General features: G+C 35.3%; 2 protein-coding genes across 2 annotated transcripts; both read right to left on the reverse strand.

The window, feature by feature from the left end:
- Window positions 1-3,823: 3,823 nt before the first annotated feature.
- On the reverse strand, window positions 3,824-4,788 carry LOC112422097 (E3 ubiquitin-protein ligase complex slx8-rfp subunit slx8-like). The gene is given in 3 exon segments (XM_024784843.1): window positions 3,824-3,937; window positions 3,939-4,293; window positions 4,763-4,788. Coding segments are annotated over 3 exon segments (495 nt in total).
- Window positions 4,789-10,322: 5,534 nt separating this feature from the next.
- Window positions 10,323-11,285, reverse strand: LOC112422098 (uncharacterized). The gene has a single exon (XM_024784844.1). It carries the CDS (start codon window positions 11,283-11,285, stop codon window positions 10,323-10,325), a length of 963 nt encoding a protein of 320 aa, XP_024640612.1.
- Between the last annotated feature and the right edge of the window lie 11,136 nt (window positions 11,286-22,421).

The raw sequence follows: 22,421 nt of genomic DNA on the forward strand, positions 1-22,421 counted from the left end.
TGTGACGGTGATGAAGAAGGTAAAGAGTAGGGACGGCGTTATGAGCAAGTAGCCAAATTAGGTGTTTGAATTTTTCAGGGACTTTCAATTTCCAAATCCAATTCTAGGAAATGGTTTGCAGCGCTGTGGGGGGGCTGGCGTTGGAAAGTAACCAAGAGTAACCATCTTTCGCTGTGTAGTTACCATTTTTGTTGTGATTCCAAATGAAAGCATCCTCAATTGTGTCATTAAACTTAAAATGGGTATTGTTAACAAAATCTGCAATGATTTGAGGAAGCTCTATGTATAAGGCTTGCGTGTGTTGCCCAGTAACAGTGAAAACATCTCTAACAGTAAGCTGGGTGTCATGAATGTCTATAACAGGTACCAATGAGCCAAGAAAACCATGGAGACTCCAATTATGAAACCAGAAAGAGGAGGAACCGGAGCCCGGACGCCAGAGGTAACCTTGAGTTGATGATTTGATGGTGATATAACGTTGAGTTGTGTAACATCCTTGTTATTAATTATATTATTATTATTTAAAATTATCGACGGAAAATAAGGTGTTATACTCCGTGCATGTTGTGTGTGGGTTTTTGCCTGTTTAAAGCATGTTTTGACTTAGAAATATTCATTCTAAAATCTGACGGTTCAAAGGCAAAGAATATAGTTGATGCATTTTTGCATCAACAACCTTATATAAAAAAAAAAAAAAGGCAAAGAATATGACTGTAGCATCAAAAATTAAAGGGATATTTTTCAACCCCCTTCCACTTGTTCTTGTGTATGTTACTTTTTCTTTTGAATTATGCTTATTATATATATATATATATATATATATATATATATATATTGAGACAAAATTCTTATTTGATGTTTTAAAGATTACAAACATATTATATTTATTTAATCTTGTTATCTACTAATTCGTTTTGTGAGAATTTGTTTCATGAGAATGAACTGAGAACGTTCTGGCAAAAACTATGAAAATGGAACAGTACATCAAAAGTGAACAAGTCTGCACAGCAAGAAAGCATGGCTGATTATGTTTTAATAAATGTCTATTGGGCCATAAGAAAAGCTTTAAGCCCATTTGGAAAAGTAAGCCCATTAATCACTCATGGATAGATCACATGGCTTATTTAAGCATGACATCACTAAAGCAAAAGGACATGACATCATCAGCATTAGGCAGCAAGTTATACAGCTCATTACAGCTGGTTATCTCATGTGCAAGCAAGCAACAGTGCTTTCAAAGCCAGGCAAATCAGAAAGAACATTCTGAGAACGTTCTGGCTATTTTAAAGAAGAAAAGAGAAATCAATTGAGACTTTGGACAGCTATCAAAAACGTGTCCAACAGCTCTATTTTCTCCCTTGATCACCAAGACACTCCTCACCTATAAATACAAGGGTCTTTGAAGGTCATAAGCAAGAGTTTTGCAAGCTAATATCTCTCTAAGTGAAAATCATCACTACAAACAAAGCTCTTCGCAAACAAAGCAAATTCCAAGCTCTCTCACTATATCTCTTGGATCTTCTCTCTTGAATTTGCTATTGTAAAACTCAAACAAAGATTTGAGTATTTATTTGATCCAAACAAATCTCATCATACAAAGTGTGTTGTATTTCTCAAAGTCTATTGGGCTTAATAGTTTTGAGATAGAAAATTCCAACCTTTCTTTTGCTAGTGTGCAAAGAATTGTAGAAGTCTGCTGAGGTTGATAATACAGGTGTAACGGACTGATCTGGTGTGATCAAGATCTTATAGTGCTAGTCATAAGTTTCTGTTAGCAAGACAACTATAGTGGATAATCTCACACGAGGTGTGGGGACTGGAAGTAGCCGGGTTTGGTGAACCAGGATAACTCTCCTGTGTTATTCTTCTCTCTCTCTCTCTCTCTCTCTCTCTCTCTCTCTCTCTCTCTCTCTCTCTCTCTCTCTCTCTCTCTCTCTCTCTCTCTCTCTCTCTCTCTCTCTCTCTCTCTCTCTCTCTCTCTCTCTCTCTCTCTCTCTCTCTCTCTCTCTCTCTCTCTCTCTCTCCTCTCTCTCTCTCTCTCTCTCTCTCTCTCTCTCTCTCTCTCTCTCTCTCTCTCTCTCTCTCTCTCTCTCTCTCTCTCTCTCTCTCTCTCTCTCTCTCTCTCTCTCTCTCTCTCTCCTCTCTCTCTCTCTCTCTCTCTCTCTCTCTCTCTCTCTCTCTCTCTCTCTCTCTCTCTCTCTCTCTCTCTCTCTCTCTCTCTCTCTCTCTCTCTCTTTATTTAAAGTTATGCAACACACACACATTATTTTATTTATATTAATCTCCAGAACATTCTGGTCCAAAATAAAACAATTACCTAAATAATTGACTAACGAGTAAAATCAATTTATAATTGTTTTATCATTTTGTCTTATATTAATCATTCTCCAGAACATTCTGATCCTTGTTAAAATAATCTTTTATTTTTAACTTAACATCATTTTTCTCATTCTGCTTATAAATCATTCTTCAAAACGTTCTGTTCTAAATCAATTAATTGTTATATACTCTAATCTTGTTAAACTAACTTACACCAAGATCATTCTTGAGTATATAAATCTAAACTTAAGTTTCAGGAATAATTTTTAAAAGGGTCATAATTCAAACCCCCCTTTCTTGTGATGTTTATTGCTACTTCAATATATATATCGCTCTTAATGTTTTTTAGTTCCTTTGATCTTGAATTGATCCTAGGTTTTAAATCCTTGATTAAGTTCTATTTTCTAATTGGAACGTTATATGTAATTTAATAAAGTCGTTCGCCAAGAGATCAAGAATTCCTCATGTATAACTAGGCTTTACATTCTGGAACATTCGTTAGAATATAAGTCCCTACCAGCACTAGAAGAGCAATATTGCATGAAAAGGCCTATTGAACCATAGCTGGAATAGGTCTTACTGTATTATGTGTTGTTAGTATAAGCCTCAAATAATCTTTGATATAGGAACATGTGCTAGTCCAACAAGGACTCTAAAGAGGATTCAAAGAATCATAATCGTTGTCATCAATCTATTTCAAACCCTTTCATTTAGTCATAAACAACCAATCTTGCAAATCCCTCCAATTTATTGTTTATATTTATAAGTTTAGTTAATGGTGAGTCGAAAACAACAATCCTTCTGAAAACAATAACTTATGACCATAAGCCTTTCAAATTTTATTACTTTGAATAGTTTGATACCCTTCCAAATTTGTCGTCGTTCCACTACAAATTTTATAACTATAAGCCTTTCTCCTATCATTTTAATATCCACAATAATGCCTACCACATTTCTCGATCTAGCTTTACCAATATACCAAAGCTTAAATCTTGAACTATCTAATTAGTTTTCCTTTTCGCCCACCCAATTAGTTTCTTGCAGGAACATAAAATTTAATCCTCCTCCTAGTCCTAGTGTCCACTACTTCGATAGATTTTCCTATAAGAGTGTCGATATTTCATGTTCGAAAACAAATCATATTTTCACGAACTAACTTCTTTACACACACCTGTTCACGAAGATGTGAGAACCCTTGCTTATTTTTCATTGAATTCAGGCGGCAATGCATCTGCTAACACAAAAGCCTTAATAAATTTAAGTACTTGTGACATAAACACACTTTTATATTTATAAGACTAATGTTATCCAAGTTGTTTGCAGTATACATCTTAAAAGGTATAAAGATTAAAATCTGAACATAAAATTAACTATTTTCAAGAAACAAAGGTTCAGAAGATATATACAAACTTTGCATTGTTATGATAAATGATAAATTAAAACTACAAAACCACTTGATAATCTTCTAACTGCAATGTTTGTTCGGCTTCGCGCATATAAGCTCTCAATCAGTTGTTGGGAGAAACACTCTTATAAGTTGTTTCACATTCGTCTTTTTTCTGCAGATAGGACATTTAGCCTGAGCATTGATAGCAATCTTGATACAAATCTTGCAAAAAAATATGACCACACCTTGTCGTCATTTCTTCGACGAAAGGGCCCATGCATATAGGACAGCTTAAGACAATTTTTTTTGAAGGCTGCTCTTCGTCTAAATGCACATCAATAAGATCATCTATGGTCCTCAGGCGATTTCTTCTAGAATTTTTTTTAGCCTCGGCAAAATCCCTTGCAGAAATTTCAACAACGTCGTCATCAACATCATCAATGGCCTCCATAGAAAAGAATGCATGTCTCTGAAGGACATGCCCCAATTTAGCCTGAGGTCCATCCTGCTCACCAGAAGGGTTCTCATCAGCCGCATATATTCGATTAATGACAATGTTCGAAACTGCCCTCGTCCGCACGTAAATTCTGGTATTGACAAGCACTCATATTGGAACCTATATTCAAAGGGAAAAAGAAAATAGGGAAGAGAATGAAAGTGTTTTTATAGTGGATTTAGTGTGATTACTAGGAAATAAAATTAAACTAGGGTGAAAATTTTCATACCAAAATTGTATGATTAATTATATATTACTAACGTAAATTTGGGTTAATCATGATGGATAAAGATTGAAGAATAACGTGACTGGATTGAGCCATGGTCTACTTATAAGGATTAGTATGAACAATGTAAACAAGTTGAAAAATTAATAATAATGATATAATTAAGGGGAAATTACACTAAACTCCCCTTCTATTTTACAAACCCACACCGACCTCCCTTAATAATAATGATAAAAGAAAAGGCAGCAAACCCTAAATTACACTAATACTATGCTCCACTTTACAGAAAATGTTTGGGCATGTCTCAAGGCTTAAATTTTTTTTACAAAAATACAGATCATTCATCGAAGAAATCGTCATATCCACAGCGAAGGTTGAATCTTATAGGTCGTCGACTCCTTACCAACCGAGCCAATCAGCGGAACATAAACAAAAAGTAAATAAAAAGTGTGAAATTCAATTAATTACAAAATAAAATAGAGTGAAAAACATCATGAGGGATTAATGATATGAACATATAATTAATGAATTTTCAAAAATTACCCATACTCCGAATTGCTGCTACTCGACTGAATAACGTACGTAACTCCTTAGTGAATTTTTTGTTTTTTTGTGGTAGTTCCTTGGTGAATTCATAACTCTGCGTCTCCTTGACTACCCTGAATTTATAGAAATTTTCAGTTTTAGATGGCAAGAATAAAAAGAATAAAATTTATTTGAAATCAATCAACATTAAACCGATTTTTTTGGTAGTGAATCAACATTAAACCGATTGATATATTTCCATTATTTGCTTTCTTTTTTTGTCATTTATTTCCTTTTTTCAGGTGTTATCATTTATTTCCTTGTTTAGCTTTTCTTAGGGAATTAGACAACTAGTAAAAGACTAGTGTTTTTGCTCGGATCACGACGTCACTTATAGATATTTTTTGAAAACTCATGACTATTTTTAAAATCAAAATTATTGTGTGTTTTCAATAAATAACTTTTTATTTTATATCCAAAAGACTGTTCAATGTTTGCACCGCATCCATTGCACATTTTATGTACTTATATCTGCATAAACAAATTTTATATACATATATGACAAAGTCAATATGATAAATTTTAAAAACTCATGACTATTTTCAAATCAAAATTAATGTACTGTTTAAATTAAATAACTTTTTATTTTATATGCAAAACACTGTTCAATGTTTGTACCTCACCCATTGCAGATTTTATGTACTCTGCAAAGACAAATTTTTATATACATATATGGGAAAGTAGATATGATAAAACTTTGAAAAGTCGTGCTATTTTAAAATATCAATATTAATGAAGTGTTTCTATTAATTAAAATTTTATTTTATATGCAAAACATCGTTCAATATTTGCACCGTTCCAGTGACAAATTTTAAATGCTTATATCCGCAAAAACAAATTTTATATACATATATAAGAAAATCAATATGATAAAATATTGAAAACGCATGAGTATTTTCAATATAAAAATATCAATGTAGTGTTTATATTAAATAAATTTTTACTTTATATGTAAAACATCATTCAATGTTTGCTTCCCTAAAAAAAAAAAAAATCATTCAATGTTTGCTGGATGATTATAAAAAATGAAGGACAGGACAGAACAACTCTAGTTGTCCAGTGTTTAATTTGTAAAACTGTTTCAGGTACAGGATAAACTGGAGCCAAAGGACAAGACAAAAACTCATATTTTTGTCCCTCACCAAACCACAGCACAACTTTTTGTCACACGTACAAGTTGTCTAAAATATCAAAATAGCATTTTGTCCGCAAAAATCGTATAAAACAAAAAATTACTCATTGCCATAAAAAATTTGTTCTGTGCTGTTCTACCTTGTGTTGTGTTATTCTGTCTTGCACTGTTCTGTCCAATACTTGTTGTTTTGCGAACCAAACACACCCCATGAGTTTTAATAAGGACAATTATGAAATTTTTGTGTACTTTGATTTCTATATATTGTTAGTAAACTAGTGTAACGCCCCGTGCTAAGCACGGGATACATTTTATTTAAATTTTTTAACAGGGTTTACACATAAATAAGTTTTTTAGATATTGTTTGACTTTTTTAGTTTGATTTCATTCAGAATTTTGATATTATGTAATATTTTATCTTCATATTTAAAATTGAAGCAGAGTTGGCAGGGACATGCCAACTATGCTTAAAAGAGTGAGAAAAAGTACAACTATGCTTAAAATATAAAAATACTATAAATAATTACTATATTCTTAAAAATATATCTAATTAATAAGAGGTATAATTACCTCTCTTATAATCTACCATTATGGCTCTGCCCTCTCTTAAGAAATCTTCCGCCACCTCGCCCCCTTTTTTTCGAAACCTTCATCACTTACGATGTACCAACATGCAACGATGGTGCGATGAGTGGCGTCGTCCCCCCGCACCACCATTTTTCTGGTTCCCACAACAATTCGTGTCGCTTGTTTCTGATTCAACCAGTACCGCATCTGCTACGGGTGGTGGTTGCTTAGCTGTTGGTATTCGTAAATTGTTGGTTGTCACCGGCGATCTTGTTTGTTCTGTGTGTTGGCTTCTTAATGGCAGAACCCCGCGTTGGTTTGGTTGAAACCCGAAAGGGTCCGTTCTTTATCCTCTATTTTACCACCGTTTTAGACCTTTTTCGCCGCCGTGTGGATTGGTTATGGTTGGTCATTCGAATCGACCGTCTCCTCCCTTTCTTTGGAGGTGGTTGTGGTTCTATGTTGGGCCAGAAATAACTGTTAATTTGATGTTGATCATAGCAGCAAACAATTAGTGCGTTTGAATCTACTCCCTACTATCAAGAATACGTATGTGTTTCGTATCCCATTAATCCTTGATTGACATGAGACTCTGTGAACTTGAAAGAGTCGTTAATGCTTGTTGCCGTTGTTGCAGGGAGTTGATAGCACATGATCCGATTCTGTGTTGAAGATCAATCAATTCACCAAATTATAGACCCGATTTGCCCTCACAAACGTCTATCGTTAATGGTATTCGTTTGTTAGAATTAATTAGGGTTGAATCAACTTTGTTGATCTTTTTTTTATGTATTACCCGTTAGGGTGGATCCACTTGGATTGATTGGATCATATTTTTTGTCCTCCCAGATTTTATATAATTTTTTTTCTTTTTTTAATAATATATATGAGCAACTGGCAATCGATTAAAGTAGGGTACCAACTTAATTGAGATTATTCTTTTTGCTCTTGTCTTATAAAAATATAATAAAAAATCTACCACTTTGAATAAAGCTATTACGATTTCAATTATAAAAAAAATATCTAAGTTCAAAAATTTACTTATATGCAATTAGTTTTCTCGAATGTTTCTAAAAAAAATATAAAATTATGAAAAGTGTCATCTATTGTAACTTGTTTCATGAGAATAAAAAAATATTAAAAATAAAACTTACATGAATTAAAATGTATATTAGGATAAATAACATTAAATAGAGTCGACGGAGTGAAAAAGAGGAGAATTATCTTTTTTATTTTTATGTTCTGGCAGATGTGAAAAATAGGAGAATTATCTTTTTTATTTTTAGTGTGAATTCTTTGGTAGCATATGACATAATATTATAAAGTGGTTGGAATTATTGTGTTCTTCCAATTAATTATTGTGAGGGTACTCTTCATTTCAGTGGTTCTCAATTGTTCCAAAAAAGTTTGTTTTAGTTTTCAATTGATTTTGCTGACTTGCATTTGGATTATTTGGAAAGACAAAAATTCTTACATTTTTGTCACAAGAACCAATTTATGGTGTTGTTAGATAAATTATATTTCTCGTTTATTGGATACAAAATGCTAAGCAATCATGTATGTATTTTGAGTTGAAATGTTGGTGGAATAATCTTTCTACTTGTCTTGGTTATTCTACCTCATGATTTGATTCTTTTGTATCTATGCATCTTGAACTTTGTATTTTCCTTTATTGAGCACATCTTGTGCTTGAAGGGTTTTTAATATAATTGATTTGAGGTCTTCATACAAACAAAATCCACCCCAGTCAAGACACCAACTGCATCAATATATAATTTATTTCATGTTGTTAGAAAGGAATGGGGGTTTGAAATTAGTTTAATGATAAAAATATGATTCAAATTACATTTCATGTCGTAAGAATCATTGAAAACATCGTATGCAGTGTAAATGAATACATGTTTGTAGGGACCAAAGAAGATTTAAATATTTTGATTTTTGTGTTAATTGTAAAATTCAGTTTGTATCTGTTGTGTGATGGTCTATACAAACCACTATTGCAAGCAAAATCAAATGAGGTAATCGTGAACACCATTCCCTCTTGGAGCTGCTCCTTGAATTTGTAGATCAATGTTATCCGTATAAACACACATATTCGATCACCCTAGATAACAAAGATTAAAATATTATAATTTAAACAAAAAGAAAAAAACGATATGAAAAAAGTACCATTCGATCCATTAGAACCAACTCCATAGAAAATGATAGTTTTTCATTTTTGTAGTCTTGAACAAACCAAGCACGAACAACCATCACAACCAATATCCACGATTATTTTCTCGGCGAAACATTAGAGATGAAGTCGTGTTTCGTAGACGTTTTTCTTTGCAATAGAAAAAATTAAACAAATTACTTAGAATATAGATATCAGAGAACCAGAGAACAGAAAAAGAAGAACTATATTTTGTGATTGTTGTGTACTCGTACCCAAAAGTGCTACTATTTATATAGAAAAATAGTACCATAACGGTTAATATCTATTAATTATTAATTTGACCGTTTTAAAATTAATATTATAAAATGTGTATTAAATGATTATATTATATTTCATGTAACCTACAAAAAAATTAATTTCATAACATTTAAAATTCAATAATATCTTATTAATATCAAGTAATATAATTTTGTAACGAATAAAAATTAATTATATAACCTTAAAAACTAATTACTACAATTAAATTTTTAATTAGTAGGTTACTATCATAGAGTGTAACAGACCAAAATTTAAAATATAATTTATTCAAGTTATTTGTTATAATTTTGTAACTTACCAAATTTTTAATGTACCATATAAATGTTAATCGAATAATGATTATATTAATAATCATTTGATTGTAACGTACAAAATTTTAATGTAACATATAAATTTTAATCGAAACAATTATTATATTAATAATTATTTGATTGTAACCAACTGTTTATTTTATGTACAATTTAATGATTAATAAAAAACGGTTTTTAATAATAATTATAATTATTAAGCTTGTATTAAAAATTAGGAGAAATTTTTGGAACAAATGCCAAATAGGATTATGATGATGTGGACACCTTTGGAGGAGAGGATTTTGGAATAGGCTATTTCTAAAAACTCTAAATTGTTAGTATAAAGATGTGACTATTATCCGTAATTAATTTTTTGAAAAACAAATAAATTAGTTCCATAGTTATCCGTGGAAATTGGTTACACTTGTGATGAGCATTATCCGTAATTAATTTTTTTTAAAACAAATAAATTAAATTTTGCAAATTGACCATTATGCACATAAAATTAAAGAGATCATGAGTTTTAATAAGGACAATTATAAAATTTTGTTGTACTTCAATTTTTATATATTGTTAGTGGATTAGAAGATTAATAAGGACGATTGTGAAATTTTGTTGTACTTTGATTTTTATATATTGTTAGTAGATATAATCATTATACATAATTAATTTTTAAAAAATTAATTAATTAATTTTATAGTTATCCGTGAAAATTGATTACACTTGTGATGAGCATTATCCGTAATTAATTTTTTTAAAAATAAATAAAATAAAATTTGCAAAATAACCATTATGCACATAAAATTAAGGAGATCATGAGTTTTTTTTTTTTTTGACAAACATAAACTCATATTATTTCATTCATCGCAAGGTTTGTAATACAAGAAGGAATCAAATCAAAGACACGGTGACGAGCATGTAATATTGACACCCTTGCTAAGTTATGAGTGACAACATTCGCTTGTCTCCTAACAAAACTTATCTTAAAGTTTGTGAATTGTTGCAAAAGTGACATACAATTAGCTATGATATTGCCAAATTCGGCTTGGTTATTATTCTTATCACATATGCTATCAACCACTATCTTACAATCTAGTTCAATGTGCACATCCGATAATCCCAACTCTCCAAGCCACAAAATAGCATCACGTAAACCCACCGCTTCAGCTTCTTGAGGAAGAGGATTTCCTTCGTACCAATTTGTAGCAGCCTTTATAATTTGGCCACGATGATCTCTAATACATATACATGTACACAGACTCTTTAACTCATTGAAAATGGCCGCGTCGACGTTGCATTTCAGAACACCTTGTGCTGGTGGCTGCCACTGTATTGTTTGTTGTTGTTGTGTCTGATGTGGTTCTGCAGTGTTCTGTCTCGCAATCTGCCATTGGAATAGCGCCTCACGTGCTAACTGAATTGCGATCGAAACTAGCTTCAGATCACCGTCCCATACTTTGTCATTACGGCGACGCCATATGCACCAAAGTATCATTGTCATGTCTTTGCACTTATTAGTTGTTAACCTGCATAATAATGAGAAAAAACAGTTTGCAAAACTCGCGGCATCAGCAACTATCTCAGCAATTAAATCACATAGGCCTGCTGTCCGCCAAACAGTTTTCACTTCTTCACACCCCATGAAAACATGCCAATCGTTCTCGTAATTTGTTTCACAAAAAGGACAGCAATCCGTACACGGAACACCTTTATCTTGCAACCGCATACGCGTAGGCAAAACACCCCTCACAGCTCTCCAAAGGAAAAATTTACCCTTTGCAGAATCTTCAAACTCCACATTTTTAACCATTCCCCCGGAACTTGGTATTCCACATTATCCACAAGTGTTTCCATTTTAATAAGGATGATTATGAAATTTGGTTGTACATCGATTTTTATAGATTGTTAGTAGATTAATAAGGACGATTGTGAAATTTTGATGTACTTCAATTTTAATATATTTTTAGTATATAGATGTTAGTACGTAGATATAACCATTATTCGTAATCAATTTTTTAAAAACAAATAAATTAGTTTCAGAGTTATCTGTGGGAACTGGTTACACTTGTGATGAACAGTATCCGTTATCAAGTTTTAATAAGGACAATGATGAAATTTTGTTGTACTTCGATTTTTATTTATTGTTAGTAGATAGATAGATGTTAGTTGTTCCGGTGAGCTTAACTCAGTTGGTAAGGACAATGCATAATATATGCAAGGTCTGGGTTCGAACCCCGGACACCATCCAAAAAAAGATAGATGTTAGTAGATATAACTATTATTCGTAATTAATTTTTTAAAAAACAAATAAAGTAGATCCATAGTTATTCGTGAAAAGTTTTTTGGTGGTGGCCGAGTTTTGAACCCTGAACCTTGCATATATTAAGCATTATCACTACCAACTGAACTAAGGACTATTCGTGGAAATTGGTTACACTTGTGATGAACATTATCCATAATTAATTTTTTTTTTAAAACAAATAAATTAAAATTTTCAAAACGACAGTTATGCACATAAAATTAAGGCGGTCATAAGTTTTAATAAGGATGATTATGAAATTTTGTTGTAGTTCAATTTTTATATATTGTTAGTAGACTTTTGGTAGTGGTTGGTGTAACGCTCTAATTGTTATTTAATTATTTTTTATTATGTGGAGTCTTATATATGATTTTTGGTGATTTATGTGGTGTGTTTATTTTATTATATAGTTTATTTTAATAATAATTAGAATAAGTGAGAATTAGTATTATTTTGGAATGTGGGGAGTTAAATAATATTTAATAGAATTAAGGGGGAGTAATTAAAATAAAGGGAAGTTAAGAAAGGAGTTAAGAAAGAAAGAAAGAGTCAGAATACGTTTTCACGTGTAACTGTCAGTTTTGGGAGAAAAGGAAAGAAGAGCAAGGAGAGCCAAGGTTGTCATTTTCTGTGCTGATCTTTCTGCAAAACTAAGGTAAGGGTGAGGTTTACCGCAATTGTATAGGTTCTGAATTCTGATTTTGTTTTTTAACAGGTTTATGTGAGAATTGGGAGAAGTTAGGTTTTGTTAAATTAATGGGTTTTGAGAGTAGGGATTGTGTCTTTGATGTTAGAAATGGGTTCTGAGTGCATATAACCTTTCATTGCATATCTGTAAACTGATTTGGGGAGTGAATTGGAGAAAAATGGGATTTTTGGGAAAAACCTGCATTCTGCCCGTACAGGAGTTCATCGCTCGCCTCGCGAGTAGCCTTTGCTCGCCAAGGCGAGTGAGCAACTTCATGGCTCGCCTCGCGAGTGAGACAACTCGCCATGGCGAGTACCTGTGAGGAAAACTGGATTTTTGAAGTGTTGTTATAAGCCGTATTTTGGGTAGTTTTATGTACCTAGATGATTTTAGAGAGGACTGGTGCAATTTTTAGATCAAAAAGTTGAATGGGGAACTTGGAAATGAGGATTTAGTGAGAAAAATGTCAAAACTCCCGAGAGCAGCCTTTTTGTAACACCCCGTTACCCAAAAGCAATTAAATAACAAATATTAATCAGAGTTAAGCACCAAACGGGCATGCCACATTGCAAATTCAAAATTTCTTAAATAGAAAATAAAACTATTTAATTCAACATGTTTAATAACTTCAAAATCATGCAGCGGAAAGTTTGCATTTCAATAACAACAACAACAACGGTTAAATTCTCCAACAACATCTTGGCATTAAGCCTAATCAACAATAAGTCAACCAACAAAGGGCCACATCAACAAGTTCCAAAAATTGATACATAGGAAGGAAAACAACAATAATATAATATAATAATTCCCATCCCACGTATCAAAGCCCTAGACACGACTCTTGAGCCACCACCGACTACTCAGGATCACCTGCAAGTTACCCATAGGAAGGGCAACATTTTCAAGCAGAAGGGGTGAGATTCACAACAATAAATATAGATATTAAAAATCTTCAATTGAATCTAACACCCTATAACATCAAATACATCATCTTGTAAATATAAATAATTAATTCACAAGCAACAACAACATCATCGGAATCCACCCATCAAGTATGTATATAAATGTACATATTCATCAACAACATCATCATCATCAAAGCAACAACTAAGACTCATGCAAATGACATGACAACACTGCTAAGACAACACCTTAGACTCAATAGATGCAATTATGCATGTGGTACCAAACAGGACCAAAACCCTCACCGCTTTTGAATGGTTAAAGCATTCATCAGGACCGAAGCCCTCACCGCTGTTGAGCAACTAGTGCTCCAAGACATGAGTCCTCTCCGCTGTTTATGCATATGCAATGGACCTACTTGTGTATATCTACATACAACTGACCATGCATACAAACTCCATGTGACTCCACTTAAACAACATATATGATTCAATAAATTTTAGCATACATCACAGTCATCAGTAACAACATCTAGTAGAGGTCCAATCATCCAGAACTATGCACAATTAAATATAATTATGCTTAAACAACAATATTCCATCACAACCATTCATGCAAGCAAAACAGCACTCAAAACTGCACAGCTCGCCTCGTGAGCACATCTGCTCGCTATGGCGAGTTCACAAAACCACTTGCTCGCCATGGCGAGTTCAAGGCGAACTCGAGGCGAGTGAAAAATAGGTGCTCTCGGAAAAAATGACATTTTCTCACTCAAACCTCAATACTAAGCTCCCTATTCATCTTTTTAACCTAAAACTTGTTCCAGTCATCATTAATATCATCTAGGTACCTTAAACCATCCCCAAAACATCTTATAACAACTTTTCAAAAGTCAAGTTTTGTCCAGGCTTGCTCGCCATGGCGAGTTGGTCTGCTCGCGAGGCGAGCGATGAAGTTGCTCACTCGCGAGGCGAAACATGAATGCTCACGAGGCGAGCGATGAACTTCTGTACGGGCAGAAAACTAGTTTTTCCCCAAAATCCCATTTTTCTTCATTTCACTCCCCAAATTAGTTTACAGATGTGAGATAACTTACTGTATGCACTCAGAACCTATTTCTAACATCAAAATCATCATTACAACTCCAAAATCAACATTTCATCATAAAACCCCTAAATCCCAATTCTCACCAAAACTCTGTTAAATTCAAATTCAGAAATTAAAGTCTATACTACTGAAGTAAACCTCACCCTTACCTTAATTCAGAATGAAAAATGCACAGCAAAAGGATTCTCTTGGGTTCTACTTGCTCTTCTCTTCTTTCTCCCAAAACTGACAGTTTTCACGTACAAAGCTTCTGACATCTAATTCCTAACTTCCCTCTTACTTAACTCCCTTTATTTTCACTTAACTCCCCATTAATTCTAATCAATTTTATTAACTCCCCAAACATCAAAATAATTATTATTTCACACTTATTCTAATTATTATTAAAATAAACCATATAATAAAATATACACACCACATAAATCACCAAAAATCATATATATATATATATATATATATATATATATATATATATATATATATATATACTCCACATAAATCAAATAATTAAATATGACAACTAGGGCGTTACAACTCTCCCCAAATTACAGAATTTCGTACTCGAAATCTTACCTCAAGTAAACAACTCCGGATACGACTCCCGCATCTTACTCTCCAGCTCCCAAGTCAAACTTTCACCAGCCGCTCCACCCAAAACGACTCTCACAAGAGGTATCTTCTTACCTCTCAAAGACTTCACCTTTCTATCATCAATCCTCAACGGCATAGTCTCAACTGTCAGGTTGTCTCTAACCTGTACATCATCCCTTGGAATCACATGCGAAGGATCCGCTACATACTTCCGAAGCTGAGAAACATGAAACACATCGTGCAAGTTCGAAAGATGTGGTGGCAAACCAACTCTATATGCCACTGTTCCAACTCTCTCTGAAATCTGATACGGACCGATGAACTTAGGAGTCAACTTCCTCGACTTCAAAGCACGTCCAACACCCGTCAAAGGAGTGACCCTCAGAAAAACATGATCACCCTCCTGAAACTCAAGAGCCTTTCTTCGCTTGTCATGGTAACTCTTCTGTCGACTCTACGAAGCTTTCATCTTTTCCCTTATCAACCTGACTTTCTCAGTAGTCTCATGAACCAAGTCTGGTCCCAACACAACACTCTCACCCGACTCAAACCAGCATAAAGGAGTCTTACACCTCCGACCATACAAGGCTTCGAACGGTGCCATGCCAATACTCGAGTGATAGCTGTTGTTATAAGTGAACTCAATCAATGGCAGGTGACTATCCCAAGCTCCACCTTGCTCAAGCACACACACCCTCAACAAATCTTCCAATGATTGAATTGTCCTCTCCGACTGACCATCTGTTTGAGGATGATAAGCCGAACTCAATCTCAACTTCGAACCCAATGCGTCCTGTAAACTCTTCCAGAACCTAGAAGTGAACCTCGGATCCCTATCCGACACAATGCTCGATGGAACACCATGAAGCTTCACCACACTGTGAATGTAAATCTCTGCCAACTGTGCTACCGGATAACTGATATTAATAGGAATGAAATGTGCCGACTTCGTCAACCGGTCGACAACAACCCAAATAGCGTCATGCCCTTTCGGAGTGTTCGGTAAACTCGTCACAAAATCCATAGAAATACTGTCCCACTTCCACTCCGATACATCCAACGGTGACAACAACCCTGCAGGCTTCTGATGCTCAACCTTGGACTTCTGACAAATTAAGCAAGCATAAACAAACTGAGCAACATCTCTTTTCAAACCGGACCACTAAAATAGTTTCTTCAAATCATGGTACATTTTAGTAGCCCCGGGCTGAATACTCAACCTACTCTTATGACTCTCCTCAAGAATCAACTTCTTCAACTCATCATTGTCAGGAATACATACTCTTCCTCTGAACCTCAGAACACCCTGATCATCAACCTTAAAATCATTGTCCTCAGTGTCACTACCAGTAGTCATCAAATCAACCAATTTCAAATCTGCTTTCTAAGCTTCTCGGATACTGTTCAAGAAATTACTATCAATCTTCAGCATCCCCAACTGTATACTCTGAGGTGACAACTCACAGACTAGACTCAAGTCTCTAAACTGTTCTAACAACTCGAATTCTTTTACCATTAAAGCAGACATATGCAATGTTTTCCTGCTCAATGCATCAGCAACCACATTGGCCTTACCAGGATGGTAATTCAAGCCAAAATCATAATCCTTCAACAGCTCTAACCATCTTCTTTGCCTCATGTTCAGTTCCTTCTGGTCAAATAAATACTTCAAACTTTTATGATCACTGAACACCTCAAATCTGGAACCGTACAAGTAGTGCCTCCAAATTTTCAAAACAAAAACCACTGCAGCTAACTCCAGGTCATGTGTAGGATAATTCTTCTCATGAACACGCAATTGCCTAGAAGCATATGCTACCACCTTACCATCTTGCATCAGAACACCACCTAAGCCCAGCTTAGATACATCACAGTACACAACAAACGGTTCTTCTGGTTTAGGCAAAATCAAAACAGGAGCAGTTGTCAATCTTCGCTTCAACTCATTGAAACTACTCTCACACTGAGCATCCCACACAAAAGACTTACCCTTACAGGTCAACTGAGTCAACGGAAGTGCCAATTTCGAAAACCCTTCTATGAACCTGCGGTAATAACCAGCCAAACCCAGAAAACTTCTGATCTTAGTTACGGACTTCGGAGTCTCCCATTGTGATACTGCATCAACCTTCGAAGGATCCACTGCAATACCACTACCAGAAATAATGTGACCCAGAAAACTCACTTCACTTAACCAGAACTCACATTTTGACAACTTTGCATACAACCTCTTCTCTTTCAAAACTTGCAATACAATTCTCAGATGCTCTGCATGCTCCTCTTCGTTCTTAGAATAAATTAAGATATCATCAATAAACACCACAACAAACTTATCCAGAAAAGCATGGAAAATTCGGTTCATGTACTCCATAAACACACCAGGCTCGTTAGTAACACCGAAAGGCATCACTTTGTACTCGTAATGACCATATCGTGTCCTAAAGGCCATCTTCTGCATATCCTCATCCTTCACCTTTATCTGATGATAACCAGACCTCAAGTCAATCTTACTGAAAATCCTAGCACCAACCAACTGATTCATCAAGTCATCAATTCTATGAAGCGGATACCTGTTCTTTATCGTAACCTTGTTCAACTGACGGTAATCAATGCACAGTCTCATACTACCATCCTTCTTCTTAACCAACAACACTGATGCTCCCCAAGGTGAAACACTAGGTCTTACAAATTTCTTATCCAACAGGTCTTCCAACTGTTTCTTCAATTCAGCTAACTCAGAAGCTGACATACGGTATGGTGCCATCGACACCGGCTTCGTTCCTAGAACGAGGTCAATTGAAAATTCAACCTCCCTCTCTGGTGGCACATCAGGAATCTCATCACGAAATACTTCTGGAAATTCATGCACTACAGGTAACCTGTCAATCACAGCTTGATTTTCTAACGACAATTGTGCCATTAGAGAATACATCAGAATTCCATCACGTTCAAACTGTTTCATCTGTTTTGTAGATAGAAGCTCAACCTCACCTTCTTCTTCAACAGAAGAAAAATGCATTGTCTTACTATAGCAGTTGATATGAACTCGGTTATACTCTAACCAATTCATTCCAAAAATCACATCCATACCCGTCAACGGTAAACAAACTAAATCCACCACAAAATCTCTATGAAACATAGATATAGGACACCCCAGACAAACAAGAGAAGTAGTTATTGAACCCTTAGCTGGAGTTTCAACAACCATTTCCCCTTTCATATTAGATACATCCAAACCCAACTTATAAGCACATTCAATAGCAATAAAACAATGAGTAGCACCAGTATCAATAATAGCAATTAAAGGAGTACTATTAAAGAAACAAGTACCTTTGATAAGTCGGTCCTCATTGGTAGTCTGCGTACCAGTCAATGCAAACACCTTGCCCCCAGTTCTAACCTTCTTCGGTTCAGGACACTGTGAACTGATGTGACCCTCTCCATTGCAGTTGTAGCAGACAATGTCCCCACGCTTACATTCAGCTAAGCTATGTCCCATCTGACCACACCTGAAGCACTTCCTCTCGTCTTTACCACAAACATTGCTCTTGTGGCCTTTCTCACCACACTTGTAACAAACAATCTCAGAAGGAGCATCTCTCCTCTTAGGCCTCCTATCATCATTCATCTTCTGCTTTCCTTTGTCAGCAGGAGCACTGTAAGGCTTAGGACGATTCTGCTGTCCCTTACCCCTCCTCTCACTCATTATCTTATAATGAGCTTTGGTGTCTTCTTCATAAATTCTGCACCTGTTAACCAACTCAGAGAAGACTCTGATTTGCTGATATCCAATAGCTCTTTTGATGTCAGCCCTCAACCCATTCTCAAATTTGATGCACCTGGAGAACTCAGCTGTCTCCACACTGTAATGAGGGTAGAACTTAGCAAGCTCCACAAACCTAGCAGCATACTCCGTGACGGACATGTCACCCTGTTTCAACTCCAGAAACTCAATCTCTTTCTTACCTCTGACATCCTCTGGAAAATACCTGCCCAGAAACTCCTTCATGAACATAGCCCAGGTTACCACAGCATCATCCTGTTCCAACACAGGCAACAAACTCACCCACCAGTCGTCAGCCTCTTCCGCTAACATGTGCGTACCAAACCGCACCTTCTGTGTCTCAGAACACTGCATGACCCTGAAAATTCTTTCAATCTCCTTCAGCCATTTCTGAGCTCCGTCAGGATCATATCTACCATTGAATGTTGGTGGATGATTCCTCAAGAAAGTTTCCAACATTCTGGTTCCATCACTACCAGTCTCAGTCTTAGGTTGCTGTTGAACAGCTTGAGCTACAGCCTCAAGCGCAGCATCACTACTTCCAGTCATCTCGAAGTTCTACATGAGAAACAACAACTCAGAACAACAACAAAAAGCAACATTAAAGTTGACACTCTATCCTAGGTGGCTCAACACGACTCTACTACTTGGCCAGACGGACCAACCTGCTCTGATACCAAATTGTAACACCCCGTTACCCAAAAGCAATTAAATAACAAATATTAATCAGAGTTAAGCACCAAACGGGCATGCCACATTGCAAATTCAAAATTTCTTAAATAGAAAATAAAACTATTTAATTCAACATGTTTAATAACTTCAAAATCATGCAGCGGAAAGTTTGCATTTCAATAACAACAACAACAACGGTTAAATTCTCCAACAACATCTTGGCATTAAGCCTAATCAACAATAAGTCAACCAACAAAGGGCCACATCAACAAGTTCCAAAAATTGATACATAGGAAGGAAAACAACAATAATATAATATAATAATTCCCATCCCACGTATCAGAGCCCTAGACACGACTCTTGAGCCACCACCGACTACTCAGGATCACCTACAAGTTACCCATAGGAAGGGCAACATTTTCAAGCAGAAGGGGTGAGATTCACAACAATAAATATAGATATTAAAAATCTTCAATTGAATCTAACACCCTATAACATCAAATACATCATCTTGTAAATATAAATAATTAATTCACAAGCAACAACAACATCATCGGAATCCACCCATCAAGTATGTATATAAATGTACATATTCATCAACAACATCATCATCATCAAAGCAACAACTAAGACTCATGCAAATGACATGACAACACTGCTAAGACAACACCTTAGACTCCTCAATAGATGCAATTATGCATGTGGTACCAAACAGGACCAAAGCCCTCACCGCTTTTGAATGGTTAAAGCATTCATCAGGACCGAAGCCCTCACCGCTGTTGAGCAACTAGTGCTCCAGGACATGAGTCCTCTCCGCTGTTTATGCATATGCAATGGACCTACTTGTATATATCTACATACAACTGACCATGCATACAAACTCCATGTGACTCCACTTAAACAACATCTATGATTCAATAAATTTTAGCATACATCACAGTCATCAGTAACAACATCCAGTAGAGGTCCAATCATCCAGAACTATGCACAATTAAATATAACTATGCTTAAACAACAATATTCCATCACAACCATTCATGCAAGCAAAACAGCACTCAAAACTGCACAGCTCGCCTTGCGAGCACATCTGCTCGTTATGGCGAGTTCACAAAACCACTTGCTCGCCATGGCGAGTTCAAGGCGAACTCGAGGCGAGTGAAAAATAGGTTCTCTCGGAAAAAATGACATTTTCTCACTCAAACCTCAATACTAAGCTCCCTATTCATCTTTTTAACCTAAAACTTGTTCCAGTCATCATTAATATCATCTAGGTACCTTAAACCATCCCCAAAACATCTTATAACAACTTTTCAAAAATCAAGTTTTGTCCAGGCTTGCTCGCCATGGCGAGTTGGTCTGCTCGCGAGGCGAGCGATGAAGTTGCTCACTCGCGAGGCGAAACATGAATGCTCGCGAGGTGAGCGATGAACTTCTGTACGGGCAGAAAACTGGTTTTTCCCCAAAATCCCATTTTTCTTCAATTCACTCCCCAAATTAGTTTACAGATGTGAGATAACTTACTGTATGCACTCAGAACCTATTTCTAACATCAAAATCATCATTACAACTCCAAAATCAACATTTCATCATAAAACCCCTAAATCCCAATTCTCACCAAAACTCTGTTAAATTCAAATTCAGAAATTAAAGTCTATACTACTGAAGTAAACCTCACCCTTACCTTAATTCAGAATGAAAAATGCACAACAAAAGGATTCTCTTGGGTTCTACTTGCTCTTCTCTTCTTTCTCCCAAAACTGACAGTTTTCACGTACAAAGCTTCTGACATCTAATTCCTAACTTCCCTCTTACTTAACTCCCTTTATTTTCACTTAACTCCCCATTAATTCTAATCAATTTTATTAACTCCCCAAACATCAAAATAATTATTATTTCACACTTATTCTAATTATTATTAAAATAAACCATATAATAAAATATACACACCACATAAATCACCAAAAATCATATATATATATATATATATAGACTCCACATAAATCAAATAATTAAATATGACAACTAGGGCGTTACACTTTTTCTGTTCGCCTCGAACTCGCCATGGCGAGTGCCCTTTTTCCTAAGCTCGCCATAGCGAGCAGATGTGCTCGCGAGGCGAGTTGCCCAGTATTTGTTGGATTGGATTCTGTTGTAGATGGTTGATTTATCTTGATGATTAAGCATGACTTTTATATTGGTGTATTTTTATGGATGTTCTATATTGATTGTAATGGATGCTGGCTGGATGTATGCTTTTAATTAATTAAGTTATACTTGAATGTTGTAAATTGGAGTGGTGAGTCATATACACATATATGTATAGGTTGGGTTGTATGTAGATATACACAAGTGGGTCAGTTGCATAAGCATAACAGTGGGAGAGCTTCGGATCTGGAACGCCTTGTCGTTCAAAGTGGTGGAGTACTAGTTGCTCAAAGTGGTGTTAGTGGTGAGGACTTATGTCCTGAAAATGAATGCTTTAACCATTCTACAGCGGTGAGGGCTACGGTCTTGATTTTGGTACCACATGCATGGTGTTGTTAGAGGAGTCTTAGTTGAGTGGTGATGAGTTGCATGAGTCGTTGAGTGAGTTATTAATTACCATTTGTTGATGATATTGGAATTGATGATATTTATATGTTGTTGATGAATTATGTGATAGGGTGTTAGATTCAAATGATGCATTCTTTATCTATATTATTGTTGTGAATCTCACCCCTTCTGCTTGAAAATGTTGCCCTTCCTATGGGTAACTTGCAGGTGATCCTGAGTAGTTGGTGGTGGCTCAAAGTGTCTAGCGCTCTGATACGTGGGATGAGATTTTATGTGTTTAATTCTTTCCTATGTATCAAATTTTGAATATTGCTGTTGTAGCCCTATTGATGATTGGTTTTGCTTGTTG

Source organism: Medicago truncatula, chromosome 5 (genome assembly GCF_003473485.1).
Source record: "Medicago truncatula cultivar Jemalong A17 chromosome 5, MtrunA17r5.0-ANR, whole genome shotgun sequence".
NCBI lineage: Eukaryota > Viridiplantae > Streptophyta > Magnoliopsida > Fabales > Fabaceae > Medicago > Medicago truncatula.

What these genes read in the sequence shown, in the direction of transcription:
- LOC112422098 (XM_024784844.1), bottom strand. Translation starts at nt 11,285, where the DNA reads ATGGTTAAAAATGTGGAGTTTGAAGATTCTGCAAAGGGTAAATTTTTC.